At 41.7% G+C, this 23,582-nt stretch overlaps 1 protein-coding gene across 2 annotated transcripts in view; it reads left to right on the forward strand.

Moving 5' to 3' along the window:
* Nucleotides 1-23,582, forward strand: part of LOC111155590 (cyclin Y) — a 223,229-nt gene that overhangs the window by 140,761 nt on the left and 58,886 nt on the right. The window contains exons 2-3 of one of the 2 annotated variants that reach the window (XM_022515841.1): nucleotides 2,685-2,759; nucleotides 21,765-21,799. In XM_022515841.1, coding sequence (XP_022371549.1) covers nucleotides 2,685-2,759; nucleotides 21,765-21,799 — 110 coding nt within the window. The remainder of the gene's footprint in view (nucleotides 1-2,684; nucleotides 2,760-21,764; nucleotides 21,800-23,582) is intronic. The other variant, XM_022515840.1, reaches the window with a different exon arrangement.

Below are 23,582 nucleotides of genomic sequence, written 5' to 3' on the forward strand. Positions count from 1 at the left end.
ATATGTATACTGTGCCTGTGCATATCCCCCCCTACCCAAATGATACCATGCTGCTTTCTTCACCTAATGACATATGGTACTACCATTTCCATGTGAATAAAATATTCTTCACATTTTTTAAATTATGAAGTATTTTTATTGAAGTAGAGTTGACATGCAAAGTTAGACTAGTTTCAGGTGGAAACATAGTGATTCGATAATTCCTTACGTGAGGCTGTGCTCACGGTGAGTAGTGTGGTTCGCATAAGTGTTTTATGGTGGCATAGCATTCTCCCATCTAGGCACACTATGAGTTACCATAACAAATGCCCTATTATCGGCAGCCTTCTCTCAGAATCTGTGAATGTCTCCATTCTTAGCCATTTCTAGGGTTTGTGACCATTATAGTATAGAATCCCTATCTCTAGGGATTGTCCTCCAGGACATTTCTTAAATTTAAAGCAGCAGGATCTCAATTCCCTAAGAAGTGGCAGTCTTGTGTAATTTTGGCTCCACTTTTGGCTTGAAACAGAAAAACTACGCTTTTTGTTTGTGGTGTTTTACAACCCCCTAGTGATCTTTTTAATGATAAAGTGAGTCTGCATAGGGTGGCCTGCCTGTGTATTTTTCAAACGTCTAGATTAAAATCTGTCACTTGACAGTCTTCTGCCCACCCCAGCCCTGCAAAGAAATCCCTCAAAACTGGTCTGGTGGATGAGTTCGAAATAGATGCAGTGCTGACACTGTCCAAGGCTAGGGCATTGAGTTTCTGTTACTCTACCAACAGCATGGGACACTGCAGCACCTTGTTTTTCAGTCAATACTTCTATGGGGACCGTAAGTTAAGATTTTGGAAGTTAACAGCATCCATCGTGGTTGGGATTACATATATGCCCTCAGTTTTCATATGCTGGAGTTCTCAAAAAAATAATTGAGTAACATATTTGTTATTTGACCTTTTAAAAAAATTTTATTAATTTTTTAATAAAGATTTTATTTATTTGAAAGAGAGAGAGGGAGAGAGCATGAGCAGGGGGAGAGGCAGAGGAGAAAGCAGACTCCCCACTAAGTAGGGAGCCCACTGTAGAACTCTATCCCTGGGGTCATGACCTGAGCCAAAGGCAGCTGCTTAACCAACTGAGCCACCCAAGCGCCTCTGACTTTTTCATAACAAAATCCTATTTGAGCAGGAAACCCCGTAATAAAGACTCATTTTCACCAGATTTCTGGCCAAATTTTATCTAGTTCAAATTGAAGCAAGTGTGAAAAATTGTCTTTTTTGGCTTTCTCCTTCCATAGCTTTTAGCTGTGAAATCATACTGTAGATATGATTTTAATAGTTGTCACAGAAGAAGGACCAGATAGTTGAAATAGCATTTAAGATTCAAGAATGCATTGTTTAAATCAGGCACCCAGGGTGAGGTCAGGATCTGTAGTCCAATAAGCCGTTGGCTGATGTAGGGAAGATTGCTTTACTTCAAAGGTTTGTTGAGGTGAGTCTCTGTAAATAAGTGGTTAGGTGTTGCTTCCCATGTGTATATGACCATCCTTTTTTCTTTTATTTTTGACTTAATTAGCTATCAAAGCTAAGGATAGATATCATCTATTTTTATTGGCCTTGAGTAGGTTTCTTTGCAAATTTATTGAAATAAACTCAAAATAGTCTTCGTTCTGATGCTGGAAGCTGATTTGAAGACCATTCTGGCTTTCTAGTAATTTTGGTTTTCTCTTCCCTCCCCTAATTTAAATCTTTTGTTTTGCTTAACTATTTTGTCCCTCCCCTTGAAATCATTTTTTTTTTTTTTTTAGCTGGAAAAACTTCTATGATGGGATTCTAAATTGTTTATACTTTACTGACAAGCCTCTAGCTCTTGGAGATTGTTTGGAGGCAGGGATTACAAAACCAAATGCCCATGGGGTGGGAAGGTCTGAGAGTGAGGAGCAGTACCTGATGGGTGTCATGGAGGCGAGAGGGTTGACCGCTGAGGACTGGAATCTTAGGTCTCACCTGGAGGGGCCAGCAGCTGCTGCATTCAGTCCATTGTGACCATTGGGATGGGAACCCAGTGTTGCCAAATGATCTATTTTTCAAGAGAAGCTGGAAATAGATTTTTGTCTCTGTGTTATATGTTTGAAATATAAAAATCATTATGTGTTTGTCTGTGGCTCAAACAAAACATATCCATGGCCCGAGATTATGCCCACCGTTGGCCAATCTGTGGCCTTTGCTCTGAAGGATAAGTCGTGCCTTTTTAGAAAATAACAGTTTTAAATCAAGCAGTTTGTGAATGCTGATTTGGCTGAGATACTCTATTCTAAACACCTTTCACAAGGAAATACTGCTTAAATAATGGTAGATTTTAGATGAGTCGGTTGTAGCACCTAATTCCCTTTAATTGAGTGTTATAGCTCTGTCTTGCTATTTTGTAGTATCCTGGGTGCAGAGCAGAATTTTAAAAAGAAAATGGAATTTGAGGCCAACAGATCTTCCACCAAGTGTCTAATTTTTATGGGTGACTCTCTCAAGTTTCTAAATAGCAGTGTTCTCAATTGAACCTAGAAGAATGTATTAACATAATAACTTAGGTTTTTGCCAGAATCCTTGAATGTATTATCAGTTTAAGGTTAAAAAACGTGAAAATTAATCTTGACTCCCCTGAGTTATCAAATGGATATTTATGTGTTTTCTTTTTCTTTCTTTAAAGATTTGAACATGGAATTCAATCCTTCAGACCATCCTCGGGCCAGCACAATATTCCTCAGTAAATCTCAGACGGACGGTAGGTTACTAATTTATTTGTGTTCTTAAAACAAAACAAAAGGCTCATGTTGGTAACCTAAATCTTGACTTTCCACTAGTTGTGATTCTTGAGGTAAAAGTAGAATCCCCTTTAGTAGCCCCTCAAGTGTATTGTTGGATGGTGTTCTCTGGGGGTTTCTTCCTTTTGTACGTAGTAAGTTATGTTTTTAGAACTTCCTTCTTTCCTTTCTTTCTTTCTCTCCCTTCCTTCCTCCCTCTCCCTCCTCTCCGCCCCTCCACCTTCTTTCTTTCAGATTTTATTTATTTATCTGAGAGAGTGTGAGAGCACAAGGAGGGGAGCAGCAGGCTTCCCTCCCACCCCTGCAAGCTGAGCAGGGAGCTGGCTGTGGGTTTCGATCCCAGGACCATGATCCCAGCTCATGACCTGAGCTGAAAGCTGACGCTTAATGGACTGAGCCACCCAGGTGCCCCTAGAATTTTCTTTCTTTTTTTAAAGATTTTATTTATTTATTTATTTGATAGAGAGAGAGCACAAGCAGGCAGAGAGGCAGGCAGAGGCAGAGAGAGAAGCAGGCTCCCCACTGAGCAAGGAGCCCGATGCGGGGCTTGATCCCAGGACCCTGAGATCGTGACCCGAGCCGAAGGCAGCAGCTTAACCCACGAGCCACCCAGGCATCCCTAGAATTTTCTTTCTTAAAGCAGCTATTGTTCTCATTTTGCTTGTCAGCTGGATTATTTCTGTATGTATTCTATACTACCAGTTTTTACAGTAGTCAGACATTTTCTCTTAAGAATTGATACTTGCATAAATCTCTAAAGATCGGAAGTGTTTGTTTTTTTTAGACAGTTTGTAAAAGAAAGCAAAATGTAATCCTTGAATAAAATAAAATAAAATAAAATCCCTGTTATGTCTGTTGTGCCATTTGAGAGCTGAATTAAACCTGTACACTAAGGGTAGATGTTTTCTTTTTGCCAAACTTCTACTAGCCAGCTTATTCTGCAGTCTTTGTGTTTGTCCCAGGAGTGTGTGGAACTTCTGTTAAACGTTTTTCTCTCTTTTCAGCCCCTAGCTTATCTCACTGTTCCCTGGCCCTTGGCTACAAAGAACAGATAAAAGTTATACAGCATAGTGAACATGAATCTTCTCAGTTGGTTTCCTGTAAAACGGTAGCCAGAGAAATTTGTTAAATGACCATGAAGTGACCAAGATATTATATTACAGTGCTGGAGTCCTGTGTAATTCAATCCCTGACAGGTCTGGCAAATCACTAAGCTCTCCTTTAGAGAAGATCCTAAATTGATTAGAAAATAATCAAACATTTATAAGACAGACTTCATTTATAAGAACTGATAACTTTCCAGTAATGGTTAGGTGACAGTTTTGACATGTTAAAGTGATATCGATGATCATTACTTAAGCAGCCACTGACTTGATCTGAAAGAATCTGGTGCATTTATAAAAGTCAGTCAGTGTTTCCAAGCATAAAAATAAATCATTCTAGGCATCAAATACTTTTAAAATAAGTTTTAAATATATCAGGTAAAAACAAAACAGGATATGTATTTCTTGGCCTTATAAAGTGGGAAGTCACTGGGAGAGGTAGGATATTGTAAGGGAAGGGCAGTGATAGAAGGCAGGAGGGTTTGGAACAAGGAGAATCTAAAATAATTAAATTTTTCACTTAATGATGCAAGGTTGGCATACTTTCAGGTTTGGTTCCTGTTTCCTATGACTTCAGGGTATAGACCAATATCATTCAGGGAATTTTCTTTTCTTTTCTTTTCTTTTTTTTTTTTTAATGCTTGGAAACAGATAGTCCGATGTGGGGCACGATCCCAAGACCCTGAGATCATGACCTGAGCCGAAGGCAGAGGCTTAACCCACTGAGCCACCCAGGCGCCCCTCATTCAGGAAGTTTTCTAACTGGAATCAAATGGAATTGCAGAAGGGCCTCTAAGTAGATGACACGTACCTTGATTGTCTTGGTAAAATGAAACTCAGCCATTTTCTGACCTAACAGAAGGATTGCTCCACAAATGAGTTAGGGAAGTATATCTTTCCCCTTTACCTTTACTACAAATTTTATTTCCTGCTTCCTCTTCTGGAACATTAGAGTATTGATTTTTCTCACCCTTCTGTTTAATTCTTCAGTTTTTCCCCAAATGCTGGATCTTTCCATTCAACATGTAAACCTTTTTGAGTTACACAAGAAATATAAAAAAAGGAAAGATAATCAATAGCTTCTCCCTGAGGTTTTCTTCTCTACTCTGTTCAGTGGGAGTTGCTATACCATCTCAACTACTCTTTCCATTCACTTGTCCACTAGCATCTTCCCACCATCACCTTTCTCTGGAGCATGAGGGACATCTTTGCTTCTCTTCGCTCTTGACCTGTCATATGGCATTTGCTGCCACTGACTGTTTCCTTGCTCCTTAAAACTCCTCTTCTGGCTTTTTATATTCAGACAGGCCAATTTGAGGAAAGCAAGTCCCTCTAATGAACAATTGCTATATAAATAATTTAAAAAATAGGTTTTAAAGATAGGTACATTTGGCAACTTTACTAAGTTAATTCTTTGGTGAATTGATTATCAGTCAGGGAAATATTTAGGGAATTGGTCCTGGGAAACCCTCCCTTTTTTAGAGGTCCTACTCAGGCATCTTTGATCAAGTTCTCCATTCATCCCCGTAATGTTGGTGTTTTATAGGGTTTTGTGCTTTATCCTCTTATCTTCTGGGTTTGCACACAGTTTCTTACAATGTCCATTTCAACAATGATCTCTAGCCAGGTTTTTCTCTGCAGTGTTCAGATCCCTTATGTCCATCTGCCTGCTGGACATCTTGATATCTTCTTCTAACTCAGTATGTCCCAGTCAGGACTTAGTAACTACAGGTAGTGCCCTGCGTTTCCTGCTCTACCCAGGTCCCCAGAGCAGGGGAGGCTTGACTTTTCCTAGACTCATCTCTCGTCCCAAGTCTCCTGTGCCGGCGGTAGTGCTGGAGCTCACTCACACCAACTCACAGCAGCTGATGGTGCACATTTCTGCCCAGTTCCAAGTTCAGTGACACCACTTTGGGAGTTTGAGAACAGCCACAAAGGGAATTTTACCCTGTAGAAATTGACAAATGCTACAAATCAGGGCTTTTTTTTTTTTTTTCTTCTTCTCTATAAAAGGCAGCTGTGGAGCACTTCCTGGCACATCACTACAGCCAAATGATCAAAGGTGTGCTAGTTTCTGCCTCATAACTGTCCCCTGAATCTGCCTGCTCTTAACTATTCCCATTGCTGCCGCCTTAGCTGAGACTCCTGATTTCCCCGTTGGATTACGGCAGCAGCCTGTGGACCCACCTGTGACCATATCCCTTTCCGGTCCTATGGCTCTGCTGTTGCTAGGTAAAAAGACTTTCTGTAAATCAGATCTGACTATGTCACTTGCTTGCTTCAACTTTTTTAAGGGCTCTCCAGTTGCCTTAGAATTAAATTTCAGCTGCCAGTTGGAAATGTCATATGATTTCTTTTTCGAAAACTATGAACTCCTTCGAACATTTTTATGTGATAATAGACAAGGCCCTTGTGATCCATCCTCTGCCTGCTTTCTCAGCCCACTTTCTTCTTTTGCATCTCCGGGCTTCTGCTGTATGGAATCCCTTGCAGTTCCCCTGATGTGTCACGTGGCCTCCTGTGCCTTTGCACTGACCTGCATTTCCCCTTCTGTCTTCGACACAGCTCATTCCTCCAGTCTCTAAGCCTCATTTCAGCTATCACCTCTCCTCATCCCTCAGGCTGGATTAACTGGGCCTTTGGTGGGTTTCCGCTCTATCTACGAACGCTTTCTTCATGGTCTGAACCGTATTGTGGTATTTAGAACTATTTTCTTGTCTGTGTTGACAACTAGCTCCTAGAGAGCAAGTGGTCATGGATCTCAGTATCTCCTGTGCCTTGCTCTGCCTGGTACCGAGGATATTTAACTTAGGTGATTGAAAGAAGGAAAAAAATGACAAAGCCACAAGATATTTTTGATTTACTTGTGATCATTTGTTGCTTCCACAGACTTATATTTTCTTTACAAGACCATATGTCTAAGAGCGTTAGAGCAGTCCAAAATTGTGGGTCCCACCCACACCAATTTATTTTATTTTATTTAATTTCAATTTTTGGAAGAAATGTTACAATCCCAGATTATAAGGCACACAGCACCTTTTAGATTCCTTTCTTTCAAATTTGGTGATCTCCCCTCTCTTCTCAGGGTGATGGACTCCTTCAGTAGTTTGCACTAGGTTTTGGGTAGGAGGCTGTTGGTGGGGTGATGGCAGTTCTCTATGGGGGCAGCTCCTGCCCGGGGCCACAGCCAGGTGCTCTTCGGCCTTTGCCCCTCTCCACTCTGCAGACCCGTCATCCTCATTCCTTCTCCAGCACTCGATGGTCTGATAAACACACACTATCTGCCATGCTTCCCATGGGCCAACTGTTCATTATTCTGCTCTAGCTGATACCTGTATTAAGTCACTAGGAGTTAAATTAGAACCTACTAAGTTCCTTTTCCCTCTGATGTCAGAGATTTAGGATGTCCTTGGATCCTTTTTCTCAGTGTTCAGGAGACTGGAAACTTTACCATAACAGAATGATAATAGAGTGCTTGCCTAATTAGAACCGTGCCAGCTGGCTGAAGTTAGGGATATTCTGTCCAAAGCCAGACTGACTGCTCTCTCAGTCTTTTCTTCACACAAGTGGGATGTCATTGCAGAATCTTTGTTTGAGAGCCACTCAACAAAGAAGGGACCAAATGTTCCTTTCAGGACTGGGTGGGGTTGCCAGGTGAGAGAGAAATTAGTTTGCTTAGCCTGCCTTGGCTTTTCATGCTATCATTTTGGCTTGTGGAGAAGAATTATAGTTCCTAGTGCTTTTTCCTTTTCTATACTATTTTAATTCATTGTTTTCGAAGACATGAGAGCCTACTCTTAAGTACTAGGAGAAAGCAGCCAAACCACATCTTTTTTAACTGGTATGGTTTTTAGACGTTCTTTATCTTAAAAAAGAATTTGGACAAAAATAAGAACTTAAGTGTCTGTGTTTGTGTGTGTGTGTATGTGTAATCTGTGTGTTCAAGAATTTCTTGAAATAATTAAAGGAATGAAAACCAATGTCTCTTGAGTGACTTAAAGCCAAAGCAGAAGTGTTGAAATTCAGAAATAAAAATATGATCCCTGGTTTTCTTTGCACATTCTTTCAGAAATACTGAAATTGAAAAAAATGTTTTGTGGCCTTCCTTTGTTCAGGGTCATGTTTTTGTTCCTGGGCAGTGTTGAACTTCTCTATCACGAGGGGACCAACCTTTTTGTACTCTTTTTATCTGGCATTTAGAAGCAGCTGACCCCTGTGCCCTGCCAGGAATCTCTTCCATCTGAGTGTTCCCATGACCTTTCTGTCATCCCCTTTCCTACATGTCCTGGCTCTTTTTATCAACATCGTATGCACTGTGCTCTGTCGTGCCCTTTTCTCCATGTCCCTATCACTCTCTGCATCTCCCTTAGAGTCTATCAGGTTCCATAGAGAATATTTTTGCTGTTAGATATGGAAGAATCCATAGAACCCCAAAGCTCTTACACCAGTGGTTTTCATTCTTTTTTTCCTTTACTTACATACCATGGAAAATAATTTCGAAAACTATGAACTCTTTTGAACATTTTTATGTTGACTATAAAAATTTTTCACTTATCAAAGGATGTAGTTTTTGATGTATTTTAAATATGGACATTTAAAGATGAAACTATCCATCTTTAAAAAGATGTTTCAAATATTATCTCAATATCTTAGTGATTTAGTAATCCACCATGAATCATTTAAAAATGTATGAACAACTCGTTTTTAACAGTTGGAAATTTCATATGATTTCTTTTTCATCTTGAACTTGTATTTCCATGTCATTTTCTCTATAGAATTTTATCCTAATGTAATATATTTCTAAGTCATTTGTCATACCATCATACTTCCATTTTATGAAAATATGGATCTAAGTTTAATTTAATTTTTATTTCTTACAATTATAAATCTCTAAATGTTAAAAGTAAATTCTGGATTGATAAATCATTATTATTATCATTAACCCTCAGTTGATCAAAACAACACAAACATATTAAGATTTTAATGGATAATTAGTCAACAGAGAAGTGGAGTAATTTTTAGAAAAACGTTTCTTACTGAGATGCTTCTATGGCTGAATTTTTTTTTTTCAGATTTTTATTTATTTGACAGACAGATCACAAGTAGGCAGAAAGAGAGAGGAGGAGGAGGCAGGCTCCCTGCTGAGCAGAGAGCCCCATGTGAGGCTCGATCCCAGGACCCTGAGATCATGACCTGAGCCAAAGGCAGAGACTTTAACCACTGAGCTACCCAGGCGCCCCTCTATGGCTGAATATTACATGTTACTGGAATGAGGTACTAGTCAACATCAAATTCCTTGTTTTTATAGATGTAAATGCTGAGGAACTTTGTTCATATAGTTACCTGCATGGGAATAGGAGATTTATTATAGTAATATCACTAAATTCTATTTCATCTGATTCATATGTCAAAAAATCTCCAATGGATTTATCATCCAAAACCATTCCCTAATGATGAGCTACAAGTCATTCTTTTTTTAAAAATTTTTTATTTTTTCAGCGTAACAGTATTCATTATTTTTGCACCACACCCAGTACTCCATGCAATCCGTGCCCTCTCCAATAACCACCACCTGGATCCCCCAACCTCCCACCCCCCGCCGCTTCAAAACCCTCAGATTGTTTTTCAGAGTCCATAGTCTCTCATGGTTCACCTCCCCTTCCAATTTCCCTCAACTCCCTTCTCCTCTCCATCTCCCCTTGTCCTCCATGCTACTTGTTATGCTCCACAAATAAGTGAAACCATATGATAATTGACTTTCTCTGCTTGACTTATTTCACTGAGCATAATCTCTTCTGGTCCTGTCCATGTTACTGCAAAAGTTGGGTATTCATCCTTTCTGATTGAGGCATAATACTCCATAGTGTATATGGACCACATCTTCCTTATCCATTCGTCCGTTGAAGGGCATCTTGGTTCTTTCCACAGTTTGGTGACCGTAGCCATTGCTGCTATAAACATTGGGGTACAGATGGCCCTTCTTTTCACTACATCTGTATCTTTGGGGTAAATACCCAGTAGTGCAATGGCAGGGTCATAGGGAAGATCTATTTTTAATTTCTTGAGGAATCTCCACACTGTTCTCCAAAGTGGCTGCACCAACTTGCATTCCCACCAACAGTGTAAGAGGGTTCCCCTTTCTCCACATCCTCTCCAACACATGTTGTTTCCTGTCTTGCTAATTTTGGCCATTCTAGCTGGTGTAAGGTGGTATCTCAACGTGGTTTTAATTTGAATCTTCCTGATGGCTAGTGATGATGAACATTTTTTCATGTGTCTGATAGTCATTTGTATGTCTTCATTGGAGAAGTGTCTGTTCATATCTTCTGCCCATTTTTTGATATGATTGTCTGTTTTGTGTGTGTTGAGTTTCAGGAGTTCTTTATAGATCCTGGATATCAACCTTTTGTCTGTACTGTCATTTGCAAATATCTTCTCCCATTCCGTAGGTTGCCTCTTTGTTTTGTTGACTGTTTCCTTTGCTGTGCAGAAGCTTGATCTTGATGAAGTCCCAAAAGTTCATCTTCGCTTTTGTTTCCTTTGCCTTTGGAGACATATCTTGAAAGAAGTTGCTGTGGCTGATATCGAAGAGGTTACTGCCTATGTTCTCCTCTAGGATTCTGATGGATTCCTGTCTCACGTTGAGATCTTTTATCCATTTTGAGTTTATCTTTGTGTACGGTGTAAGAGAATGGTCGAGTTTCATTCTTCTGCATATAGCTGTCCAGTTTTCCCAGCACCATTTATTGAAGAGACTGTCTTTTTTCCACTGTATATTTTTTCCTGTTTTGTCGAAGATTATTTGCCCATAGAGTTGAGGGTCCATATCTGGGCTCTCTACTCTGTTCCACTGGTCTATGTGTCTGTTTTTATGCCAGTACCATGTTGTCTTGGTGATCACGGCTTTGTAGTAAAGCTTGAAATCAGGTAATGTGATGCCCCCAGTTTTATTTTTGTTTTTCAACATTTCCTTAGTGATTCGGGGTCTCTTCTGATTCCATACAAATTTTAGGATTATTTGCTCCAGCTCTTTGAAAAACACCGGTGGAATTTTGATCGGAATGGCATTCTTGTTCTACTTCTGCTTTGTTGACAGAAAGGAATTGAAATCCTTTGATTTGCAAAAGAGCTTCTCACCCTGAGAGAAGCTTCTCACTTCTATAGTTTCTGGGAAGTATACCAAAAAGACTTTGCCAGACATACAAATGACTTTTAATTATATCTGCTGTTAAAGAACAGCATTTCCATTTGGTGGCACCGGATTGAACCTGGTGCATTCAGGAGCCTTGGGAAAATAAATCTGTGATTCATTTCAGAACACCTTGCCTGATTCCTTTGACCTCATTGCATTCTGTATACCCCTCGAAAGAAGGAGTGATCTTCACTTTATGGTTTTAATTTATTGCATGCCTTTCTCACATTTACATCTCTATGCATGGAACTCTAATATATGTGGAATGAAAGATTCCCCAGCTGTCCTTTTCCCTCTGAACTATTGTTTTTTTAGCTTCTCTTTTGATTTAAATATATTTTTGTCAAAATGTTGTATGTCCTTCATGTGACCTTGATGGCAAAGCTAGGCATCATTGTCAAGCCAGTCAGTCAAATCAGACTCACTTTCTATCAGAAGTGGTCTGATTTCATTTCTTTTCAGTTCATGTCACGTGTCAGTACACATGCGCGTGACCACCTTCACTCTCTATGATCAGGACAGATGGCCAGCCAGGTAGGACGAAGTATGTGCCTTGCCAGCTGTCTGCTGTACCTTTATGCTCATCCCTGTGCTCCCCTGGGTCTCTCCCTCAGAGCCTGTCTTTTTGACGGAGTCTAAGCACTGAGGAGGCATGGTACTAGTAGAAACTGTCAACTGTGTGTGATAGCTGTAGAGTGAGAGCCAGAAGTCCTCACTGTGCCCCTAGTAGAAATGGCCACAGGACAGGGCAGATTCCAGGCTGTGCTGCAGGTTATGAAACCTGGAATAAAGGCAGCAGCCTCACCCCCGGGGTCTGTTTTGCCCCTATGGTGCCCTGGGATAGGTCTTTCATGTCAGCCTCATGCATGTCCAGGGTGGGTTGGCATGCCTTTTTCTGAGAAGTGGGAGAAAGGTAACTGTGAAGGAAAAGGGGGGGCATGGAGCCACTGCCTCACACCTCAGCCATGTTCAGCAGTTCTTTGAAACCTACTTTCAAGACTGCTGCTCTAATCCAGCCCTGAATTATCTGTTGACAAGATCATTTTGAGGGAAAGAATGATGAAAACTAGGATTGCCTTACCTTATCTTTTCCTTCTGGTCTGAGGGGGTAGATGCCCAAGAAATATCAGAAGTCCAGAGTAGTGGAAGGTCATTTCATAAGTAGGCTGACTGTGATTATCTTTAGCCTGTGGTGAACCCCTTCTTGCAAGGGAATCATTCTTTGGTCTCTAGTTTGGTAACCAGGGCTCTGGGACTGACCTGAGGCTCTTGAGTGCCATTAGTTAGCTTTATAGTTATGTGATCTCCTGGGTCATAATTTCCTGTAAATGGACAGCGATCATAACTGTCATATTAGTAGATAGTTGTCATGAGGCAATAGGGAGATGTCTTGACCTTACGCACAGTAAGCAGTCAGTCCGTGCCCACAATCTCTGCTTTTGTACCGGTTAGCAGGTACTTGAGTCCCTTAGCGCTGACACCTGGGACTCCCCTGAGCCATTCCGCCCCAGGACCTCAGGCAAGGAGAAGCCATCCCCTGCCTTGGCACTGTGGTTAGGTATTGCAGATGCGTATCTCCCACTGCCTGAGAGACATTCCATCTGGCAGTCCCACTAATCCCTCAGGACTGTTATGTCTAAATTGGAAGCCGCCATCTTTCCTCTCCTGTCTACTTCCTCATTCCGTATTTTAAGGATTTCTGGGTCCCTGGCCAGCAGCCCAGGAGTCCTGTGATTAATGTCTTAGGTCCCATCTCTCCCCTATATGCTTGGTATCTTCCTCCGGTGTCATGACTCTCAGCTCATATTCCCTCACTTGGTCTGTAACCATGGGCCCTTTCCTACCTTCCTGCTTCCAACTCTGTTCTTACTTTTTCTCCACTTTGCTACCAGAAGGAACATTGTGAAACACAAGTCAACTAGCACCCCTCCTGCTCAAACTGTCCTTCTCCAGTGGTTTCCGCTCACCCACAAGGGACAGTGAACCCTAGGCGTGGCGTGAAGCCATTCCCTTGGATCCTTTCTAAGCCTTCCCTGCCAGTCCTCCCCTGCCTCCTGCTGTGTGCTCCCACAGTCCTCAGTTGCTCCCGGTCCTGAAAGGCCAGGCCTCTGCTCTGTCACACTGCAGCTGATGCACCATTCTTATCCTCAGTGCTCTTCCTTGTTGCCCGTGCCAGCCCAAAGTCTGCCTCTTAGGTGGTACTTCCCCAGATTCCCCACATTTCATCCATTCTGATAGACTGTTCCCCACCTATAATATCTCTGAAATCAAGACAGGCAATGGCTTCTCAACATTTAATTGGCAGCTTTTTTTTCTTTCCTAAGTGGGCAAATAGAATAAAATCAGTGGCATTTAATTCAACGCAGTTTGTGTATACCTCCTCTCTTGTGGAGTTCATTTTTTTATGGTTTGTAAATAAAGAAATAGTGGGTGAATGTAGCCACTAAATTCCATGTTGCTTTATATAGGGACTGTTTTCCTCATTTTGCATTCTCTGTACCAAGCACAGAGGCTAGCACATCTTAGAAACTTAAGAAGAAAATGGATTGAATGAATGAAGTAATAAAAGGGTGAAGGCATGGAGTCACTCCTGGGCAGACATGCTAGGGCATCGTGACAGTCTATCTGACAAGGTGGCTTTCTAGTTTATGCTGCAACGTAGGGATATAGGTTTTTGAGGCCCGGGTAGTGTATTTGGACTTCCCTCTCCCAGGTCTGAACTTGACGTGGCCATCCCACCCTCAGGACAGCTCTCCTGTCTCTGCAGTCATCTATTGAGCTGCACAAGGCGGGGTGTTGGAGGGTCTCTTGGCCATGCTAAGCCCTGTAAATTAAATGGTCCAGGGAGGTCTTTTTTGGGCTCTGTGGCCCACTTTTCTTGGAAGCATTGCCTTGCCCTAGTGTCTGATCTCTTGAGCCTTCTATTCTGGAGGAAGCTGCTTGCACAGTACAGACTCTACTGAAATCAAATGAGACCCAGGATATCAGTTTTTCCTCAATGTGTCTTGCATTCTGTTGTCTCTCTTGACCTATGCTTTCTCAGTTTAAGTTGTCAGAAAACTGCTCAGTGAGCAGAAACCCAGAGGCAAGGCTTGGGGTAGTCATTCATCCCACCCCCACCCCGCCGCTGGGAGTGGGGGGCAGGTGAGGGCAGGGCTTTTTGTCCTCTCCACCACAGCTGTGTTCTGCTGTTCGCTAGCACCCTCTGGTTTGGTACTTGGAGTGATAAACTCTTACTTTTCTGCAGCTTCTTTCAAGTCCCCTTTTTAAACTGTGAGGACTTTCAGTCTCCCTTCTACTTTTCACAGTGTCTCATGTCTATAGCCTACCTTACATGGTTGATGTCTGTGGTCAGCTCCTCTGCGAAATCAGGGAAGCAACTGAATTTCATTGAGAAGTCTGAGTCAGTCACCATGTAAGAACAACTAATGCCTTGGAAAGATTTCCTGAAGATAGTCATGTATTTTTCTTTTTAATCTTATTTATTTATTTGACAGAGAGAGAGATCACAAGCAGGCAGAGAGGCAGGCAGAGAGAGGGGGGGAAGCAGGCTCCCCGCTGACTAGAGAGCCTGATTCGGGGCTCGATCCTAGGACCCTGCCGAAGGGAGAGGCTTTAACCCACTGAGCCACCGAGGTGCCCCAGGATAGTCATGTATTAAAGCACACCCTTCCGAATCAACCTGTTGGAGCTTTGAGCCTGCATCCCTCACAGTCTGTATGATTCCACCTGATCCGCGTGGTGTTCCTGAACCACAGTAGACTAGAGTTAGTGCCTCCTCATGACATTATCAGGAAGACCAGCTATGTAATCTGTCAGAGCTCTGGGCGCAGAATCTAAGACAGCAAAGGCTCTCAGTAAGTGCAGTCCTTATTCTGGGGTGGAAGTACTCATTTGCTTTCTTGGACTGAGGCTCTTCCCTGACCTTGGTCTCTGAGGTATGGGTCTTTCTTTATGCCGACTGCAGCACTTCACACTGAACCCTGGGTCTGACTGGGGGGAGATGTGATGCCTACCAGTGGAAGAGGAAAGAATGGCCTCTGGGCTCTGCTGTGCCCAGACCCATGTCTATTGTCCATGTTTCTTGATAGAGAAACCCTCTCATTTAAGAGTTGCTTCCACACGCCTTGGAAGCAAACCAGAAATAGGTCAGATCTGAAATGGTAGCAACCAACATTTGATAGCAGTTCTTTATAAAAGTATAGAGAGCATTCTGAATGTCACCTTAAAAAAAAAAATCAAGTGATAACTTTTCACCATGTGCCAAAGTGGATTTCTGATGGGTTGGCTAGTTGTAGGTTAACTGTGGTGAATATAATTATAAATATCTAGAAACAGTATGAGTGAATATTATTCTCAGAATGGGGAAGGGGGCATGTATGCTTATAGGACCAATAGGAAAAATTGCCTAAAAATGAAAACTTATGTCAAAATGCATCCTAAAAATTAATCTATTAAATGGGAATAATACTGTAGTACATATGACAAAGGATTAATACCCTTATGTGTTAAAGAATCGTTGTACAACCAATGACACTGCTAACATAACAATAGAAGAGTGGGTAGCATTTCTCTTTATGTACTTGTATATGTGCACATGTGTATTTGCATGTTTATATCTTAATATATTAAAATGCAAAAGGGCATATAACACATCTGTGTACATATGCGTAGGGAAAAGACTTCCTTTGAGAGGATATACACTAAAATACTCAGTTATCTCTGGGTTGTTGAATTATATATTTTTTCTTTATGTTTCTCTGTATTTTCCTAATTTAAATTTTATTTGTATCTTTTTCCTTATACTGCCCAGTATTTTCCAGTATTTTTTATAGTAAGCATGCGTTTCTCTTATAATCAGCGAAGTTCTCAAAGAATCTACTTGATTTAGGTTTCTGTGCTTCTGAGTAAATACTTTGACTCTTGGTGTTCTCCAAGGTGAACGGAAAACATCTAAAGTTAGTTGGCAATTTATTAGATGGACACTTGATCTTTGAATGGTTTTCTCCATATGCCTGTACCTACTTCTACCACCTGTTCTGTTCTCTGGAATCTGCTGCTCTCCACGACTGATCTGCCCTAAATGTCTTTGCAACTTTTCTTATCTTTTCATTTTTGTTTCATCTGCTTTGCTTAGTTAGATTTCACTTTGAATGTTCAGAATAGCCCCTTCCTCTGTGCCCAGATTTAGAAATGAATGCAGGTCCAGGATAATTCAGAGTGGGCTGGAGTTCTTGGGAGAAGCTGCCCTCCTGCAGTGCAGGAGAGGTGCCTCGTGGGGTAGTGATGTCATCAGGACACCTCGTACGGGGCCCATCGGTGTGGGGTGAATGTGTTCCTACACTGTACAAACCTGTGTCCGGTCACTGGTGTTCATGACTTACAGCCCTGTGAAGCTGTGAGCTTAGACAGGCTGGGACCTCAGAGTATTTTTGCATTTGCCTCTGAGCTGTGTTCCCTAATGGGACTCAATGGTTGTATTTTGAATTAACTGAATAATTGAATTCACTGAATTATTGAAAACTGTGGAAATTGTGTGGTAATCTCAAACATATTATAAGAAAAATTAATATAATCCTTTCATTGCCTAAAGCTGTATGGTGTTCACACACCGGAAAAAAGAAAGGGAAAGAACACCTCTTCTTTTGAACCAGACTTTAGTGGTCCCGGTTGACTCTGCTATCCCAGCAATCACCTTTACATCTCAAAACCAATTCTAGAATTCTTTATATTGCTGTCAAGGCCTCCCACTTTAATAAGCTAAGTAGGTTTTCTTTGTGGAGCAGCTTAGCTCTGTTCATACAGGATCCCAATTATCTGTTGTCAGATGGAATTCATTTCATGCAGGTTCCAGGCAGCGGCCACACTGCTCTTGGAGGGAGGCTAGAGCAGAGGATGGAGTCTGGGAAACCCGGCAAGCCATCCCTAGTCTTCCCCATTTTGGTCACTCCTTGCCTGGGACTGCATGGGCTACTTCCTCATTTTAACTTTTTTTTTTTTTTTTTTAAAGATTTTATTTATTTATTTGACAGACAGAGATCACAAGTATGCAGAGAGGCAGGCAGAAAGAGGAGGAAGCAGGCTCCCTGCTGATGCGGAGCTGGATCCCGGGACCCTGGGATCATGACCTGAGCTGAAGGCAGAGGTTTTAACCCACTGAACCACCCAGGCACCCCTGCTTCCTCATTTTCAAAGGAAGGATGTTGGATTGCCTGTTTTAGTCCCCTCATTTTGTGTCAGATAGTGGCTGATGCCAGTCATTGGAAGGTCTATTTTAGAGATGGAACAGGGGAAACCAAGATAATTTTTTAAATGCCTGTCTGTAAAAGAGGTTAGCTGTAATTGCATTTAGATTGTTAACAAATCCTCAGTAATTAGGCAGGTTGCTTGGTTTTGTTGTTGTTGTTTTTTTAGAAAGTTGTATTTTTTAAAAGTAAAGAAATTTTGCTTCTATGACATTGTGATAAGAGGATGTCATGTGGCAACCTAAGTGAAATTTTGGTTTCCTCAGATGGCAAACACTGCCATTTTCTCATTTTATCTGGAGAAGACTTAATGTTAACAGTAGTGTTTTTTTGTTCATTTTAGATGGCTTATTTTTTTTTTTAAAGATTTTATTCATCCACTTGACAGACAGAGATCACAAGTAGGCAGAGAGGCAGAGAGAGAGGAGGAAGCAGGCTCCCCGCTGAGCAGAGAGCCCGATGCGGGGCTCGATCCCAGGACCCTGGGATCATGACCTGAGCCGAAGGCAGAGGCTTTAACCCACTGAGCCACCCAGGTGCCCCTAGATGGCTTATTTTTAAAGCCTTAAATACATTCTCTGTTTCAGTCATTATGGAGTTATTTCAATAGCTAATTAAAAATTCTCCTACCAAACCATCATGAATGGGATCCTAAGGAGAGAGAGCTGTTACTCCTTTTCCAGGAGAGGGAGATGTATGATCCACATCAGTTTATTGTCTGTTTTCCCAACAAAGCAAAATGTATTAGTCACTCAATTATATAGAAGCTCTGAAAACTCCAGAGAAATTTGATTGATACGTTATTAGAACTCAAAATATCCAGGTTTAAAAATGATTAAAGCTAATATCAGAAATGAATTGGTATATTGCTTACTCTATTACATATAACAAAACGGGTAAAAGCCATTTGAATTTCAGAGCTGACTAAATGGCCTCAGTAGTTTCAAATTTATTTTAAAGACAGATTTAGATATAAGCAATATAATTCATCTTTTTTGGTATTAGCAGTGTAAGAGATTCCACCTACTTTTTTTCTCCTCTGGAAGTGTCTTAGTCCTGGTTCCTACTAGCTTAGGGGAAAAGGAACAATTAGTTGTAAGGGCACCAGGGTATCTGAGAAACCTTATTAAGTTATTGGAAGTAAGGACTAAAAAGCCATTAGGAATAAGGAAGCACCTGCCTTCTCCTCCTCACCCTCCTGCCCTCCATTCTTCTCTGCATGGCAGCTGCGTTGGAGATCCTCAAGACAGCCTCCCTCACCTGCCCAGGGGTGATGCCTCAGCAGGAGGAGCGATAGCCCTCAAAATATAGTCGTATTGATGGCTGTGGCTTATTACGAAGAATACATACAAAGCAAAATCAGTACAAGAAAAAGGTGCATGGGCGAAGTCCAGAGGAAACCAAGCACAGGCTTCCAAGAGTCCTCTCCAGCTAGAATCGTGCAGGATGCACTAAGTTTCCCCAGCGACAGTCCGTGATATGCGCCAGCCAGGGAAGCTCCTTAGAGACCCAGAGCCCAGGATTTTCACTGAGGACTGGTTAAATAGGCAAAGTCTGCCAATATGTACCAAAATTAGATTCCCAGGAGGGAAGCAGGTGTTTAGCATAAACTGTATTGTTTGCACAATGTAAGTAGAGTGAGCCACTTTTATCAGTTAGGGAATGGTAGGAACCCTCCCCAAATCCATATTCCCGGACATCAGCCTAGGGCCTCCCTTGCAGACAGGCCATTTCAGGGATGGCAGTCAGACCTTCTGTGTTAACTGTTTTCTGCGTAGAAGGAGATGCACTTCATCCCACCCACCCCATATCTTCAGATGAGGTGCTAGCAGTGAAGAACTAGCATCTCCAGATTCCTAAGAGAGAGAATTCACCCTGTTAGGAATGGGTATCTACTTGGATCCAGGCAGTTACGGTCAGGGTCACCTAGTATAAGCATGGATGTTGGAATTGTTTTTGTTTGTGTCGGGACTGGCAGTTGGTTTGGGGATTCAGGAGACACTCCACAAGGAAGTCAGTCATAGGGATGCATGTGTGGAAGAGCCTTTCAGATACCATGTAGACAAAGGCCTGCTTAGGAGTGTCATTACACAATAATAAAGAATACAAAATAATCCCATGAACACAGACTTCAGATTAGAATCAGCAGACTCAGTTGATCTAAGTGAAATAGGATAAGGTAGAGGTATTTACTGTATAAAAACAGTGAGTGCCTAAGATACTCTGTAATAGATTTGGATACCTTATCCTTAGGTATTTTATAATGTCTTAGGGAATTTTGTTTTTTACTCTTTAATTGGAACCAGTGGGCTTCATGGAAATGGCCTGATTTTTCCCTGAGACTTAGTTTTGTAGGAGAGGTACAAGAATAGTATACTTGTTTTGGGTGGTTTGTCTTTATTTTTTTTGTTATAAACTTTCTTATTAAAACTTTCAGTCCGTACTATTGAAGATTCTGATTTTCAACCCTCTCCTTCTATTTCTGAATAATGCTTATTTTTTCAGTAGTGCCCATATATAAGAACTTTTAATATTCTTTGAGGCATGGATATATTTTATCTGTTGGAGGTTGGGTGATATGGGGCATTAAGGTGACCTTGGAGGCAGTTCCCATAATTGGGAGACACAAAGCCTCTGCACAAACCTATTTCTGGGATGTTCTAGGAAGGACTGTCACCTACAGAATTCGCTAGAAATCCTGTGAGGTCTCCTGCCTGTGTAGAAAGTGTTTCCAGATCCCTTCAGGCAATGGGAAACCAGCATGGAAATGTCATTGTACCCCCATGTGGTAGAGCAGCCTTGAATAGATGCATGATAATTCAGTATTGAATTAATTTAAGGAAAAGATGCACGTGTGCACACACACATGCACAGAATACGTGCATGCACGCTAACTACGTATGCCAGGAAGTTAAAACCCAGTGCTTCTGCCAGACTCTCATTTTTCTTTTGTTATGGTTCACATGTGGATGATGCTTATTTGGAATTAGGTCAGAAGAAATCTTGCATCCTCCACAGTGTGAATAGCAGACACAGTCTGCTGCTGTTTTATGTGCCTTTGGTCTGGGTGCTGGGTGCTGGTCTGGCCTTCAGTGTGGCTAGGCGGCCCCCAGTCTGTGTGCAGTGCATATGGCCTACAGCTGAATCCATCTGATGACCAGGTTGAGACACCTTCTCTCAGCAGTATCCTCAGGCTAGTTTTTGCTTTGTACCTCAACCATCTCTGAGATAGCAAGAGGGGCAGCCTTCATTCCAGAGATGGTAAGACTTCTAAGGAAAAGCAAAATGTTTCCTTGTGAATTGAAGAACAGAACGTAAACTTAGGAAAACGTTTCCCTAGCCCCTCAGTCAGATCAGCTGGAGGGCTTTTGAAAACTGTTGAATCCGCCTTGGGTCATGGACTGCCGAGAAAAGAAGTCCTCCTCAGAGGAGCTCGATTTTTATGCTGTTTGTATGTTTAGGATACCCTGAGGTAGCATTAGTGATTCCTGGGGACCGAGGATGTCATCTCTTTGAAACCTATCCTTCATATCTTCTACAGTGACCTACTTGATAAACGTGTCAGCTGACTAGTATGTACCCTCAAAAATGAGTGTTCAGGAAAAAAGAGGCAAAACTCAATGATATTAGGGTATTTCAATAATGCTCTGGGTTCCCTGTCACTCTTCTACATCTTTGGGGCTAAGGACACCTGTTTTGGGAAACACGAAGGTCTGGTGTGGGAAAGGCTGAGCCATGATGCAGACAGTAATAGGAGAAGTCGTAGACAGGGCAGTATTTTTTATTATGAGTCCTACCAGCCTTCATGAGCGGGAGAAGGTACAGCAGATGCCCCCCTGGAAGGGCTCGTGGACAGCAGAAGCCTGGTTTTATTCATTAGCCCCCAGCCTGGAACATAATCGGTTTCTGCAGTGAATAACACTTCTGATGTACATTACCTGTCTTGTGTCTTCATGTGGTTGCAGGTGTTATTGTTTTTTTTTTTTTTATATTTCAATGTCAGTATATTAACAATACGTTGTTATATTTTTATATTTCACCCATCCCTTTGTGGGGCAGGTGGGGTTAGAAATAAATAGTCTTATTATTGGTTAATCATTCTAAATTAATGGATGCATACAAGTTCTATGAAATCACTATGTAATGTACTTTTTAGTTATTGGAAAGCTGTTACGCTCCGTTAATTGCGGGGGCAGTTGTTTTGTTAGGGTGCCGTAACTTAAGTGGGTGTGTATTTTGCTTTGTTAGCCAAGTTTGGATCCTCACTTGTGCAGCTCATGTAGTCTTAAATATGGTAATGGAGCATCTGGGGGCATTGGTTGGTGGAAGGATGGGGCCGTGACACCAGAGGCCCAGTCCTCAGCAACCTGCAGGGGGTTGGCGTGCAGGCGTGTAACATTTCTGTTGCATCTTTTGTTTTCACAGTGAGAGAAAAACGCAAGAGTCTCTTCATTAACCATGTAAGTGAAGCTGTCTCCTTGTGTTCTTCATAATGATGATACTGTGTAATCACCATGTCTGGAGTAGGTACAGTTGGTTCACGTATTTTGTCAAGACGTGGAAGAATGTGAAGAATGCTCTGATGTACTTACGCTCAGTTTGGTTTGTAATTGGACAAGCGTGGCTTGGTATTTCCACTGTCCGAAGTGTTTTTCCCAGAAAACCCACACTGCTCCTGTTCATGGGAAGGCGTGTGTGAACAGTACCACAGCACACACTACAGGTCCAAATGAAAGCCACTTTTAAATTTCGTATTCTTTCCTTCTCCTACCCCACCCCCAAATTACTATTTTTCTCCTTGTAGCTCACTTCTATTTGAATAAACCCATACTTGTTTCTGTGAGGTTATCTGCCTTCACACACTCTTGCTTCTTTCTCTTTAATTGGTATTTATAGGTCCAGTAGAGTCTCTTTGTTCTTTGGGTGCTCATGAAAAGAATAAACTTGATAACACTTTAGTTTTAAAAGGATTTGAAAAATTCAGCTCTAGGCTTTTGGCCAGTTCTAAGCAGTGTCTCTATCCCCTGCCGGCTGGGCATAAAGTGTCTCTTGGAGATACTTTGTTGTTCTTCCTTGAGCAACAGGGACAGCTGGCTGGCTCCATCTCTGCTCTGTCCGCCCTCCCACCAACACCTCCCCACCCCATGGCACCCCAACTTGCACGCCTCAGGAGTGTGGAGACCTGCCACTTTGCTCTCCCTCTCAATATATGCCTCTTCATTTAGGAAAGAAAACTGTCTCCGTGAGGTATGGAAGGATGAAGTAGGTGAATTGCCAAAATAAGTATGCTATAAATTCTCATATTGAAAAGAAGAATGATGTATTTGACCTTACAGGGGTTTTTCTGAGAATTTCTAGACTGTCTGCCTTTAAGTATTTGTGGATTTTGAAATATTTGGCACTGAAGCTGTGTTGAAGAGACTTAAATCTATAATATTGCCTTCCCTGCCCTTTGGAAATCTGGACAAAATGCAATTGAAAAGAAATTCAGAAGCTGGATCCACACTCTCAAAGGGGCTCCATGCTTGGCCCTTAGGAGATCGGTAGTATCTTCTTAGGCAGAGTCAGTATATACATGCCTGTACGGTGTGTGAAGGGCCAGAGAGAGGGGTCTTTAGTTTTTATTGTATTCTTAAACCATTTGTGACCTCTTCCCTGGTCGTCTCAAATTTTGAAGCATCACTGTATAAAGCATCTGTGAAATTAAAATTTATGTCGCAAGGGAAGCATACACCTTATTTTAAAAGGCAGTATATACCTAGACACAAAAATTTGAGTGATTTGAGCTAATTTTATAAATCCTTACTTTTCATTTCTTTGCCTGCGGGATGCTCTCGCGTACTTTCTGACTCATTAGTGCATCTGACGAGGAACTTGCAAGGAAGAGAGAAGAGCTGAAACTGCAGACAGATTACCTTTCCTGGCATTGCAGCTCTAGTAAAGGCATTTTGAAGAAAGAGGAGGCTAGGAGTTCGTCTGTGTCAGCTGTTGTGATTGTGCCTAATGAGATAGAGATGTACTCTCCTCGTGCTAACCTGCAGATGTGTTTGTATATTTTCTCCCACCTAACCTCACACTTTATGTTGTGTACAGTCCTGGCACACACTGAGTACATATCTCTTGGACTGAGAATATGGATTAGACAGTTGTTGAAATCTGCTCTTTGTACTTGTTCCTACATAGAGAACATCTTCGTGCTGTCTTCCATAACAGATGACTGTGTAACAGCGTGACCCTCCAGTT

Source organism: Enhydra lutris, unplaced genomic scaffold (genome assembly GCF_002288905.1).
Source record: "Enhydra lutris kenyoni isolate GAN:26980312 unplaced genomic scaffold, ASM228890v2 scaffoldscaffold42, whole genome shotgun sequence".
NCBI lineage: Eukaryota > Metazoa > Chordata > Mammalia > Carnivora > Mustelidae > Enhydra > Enhydra lutris.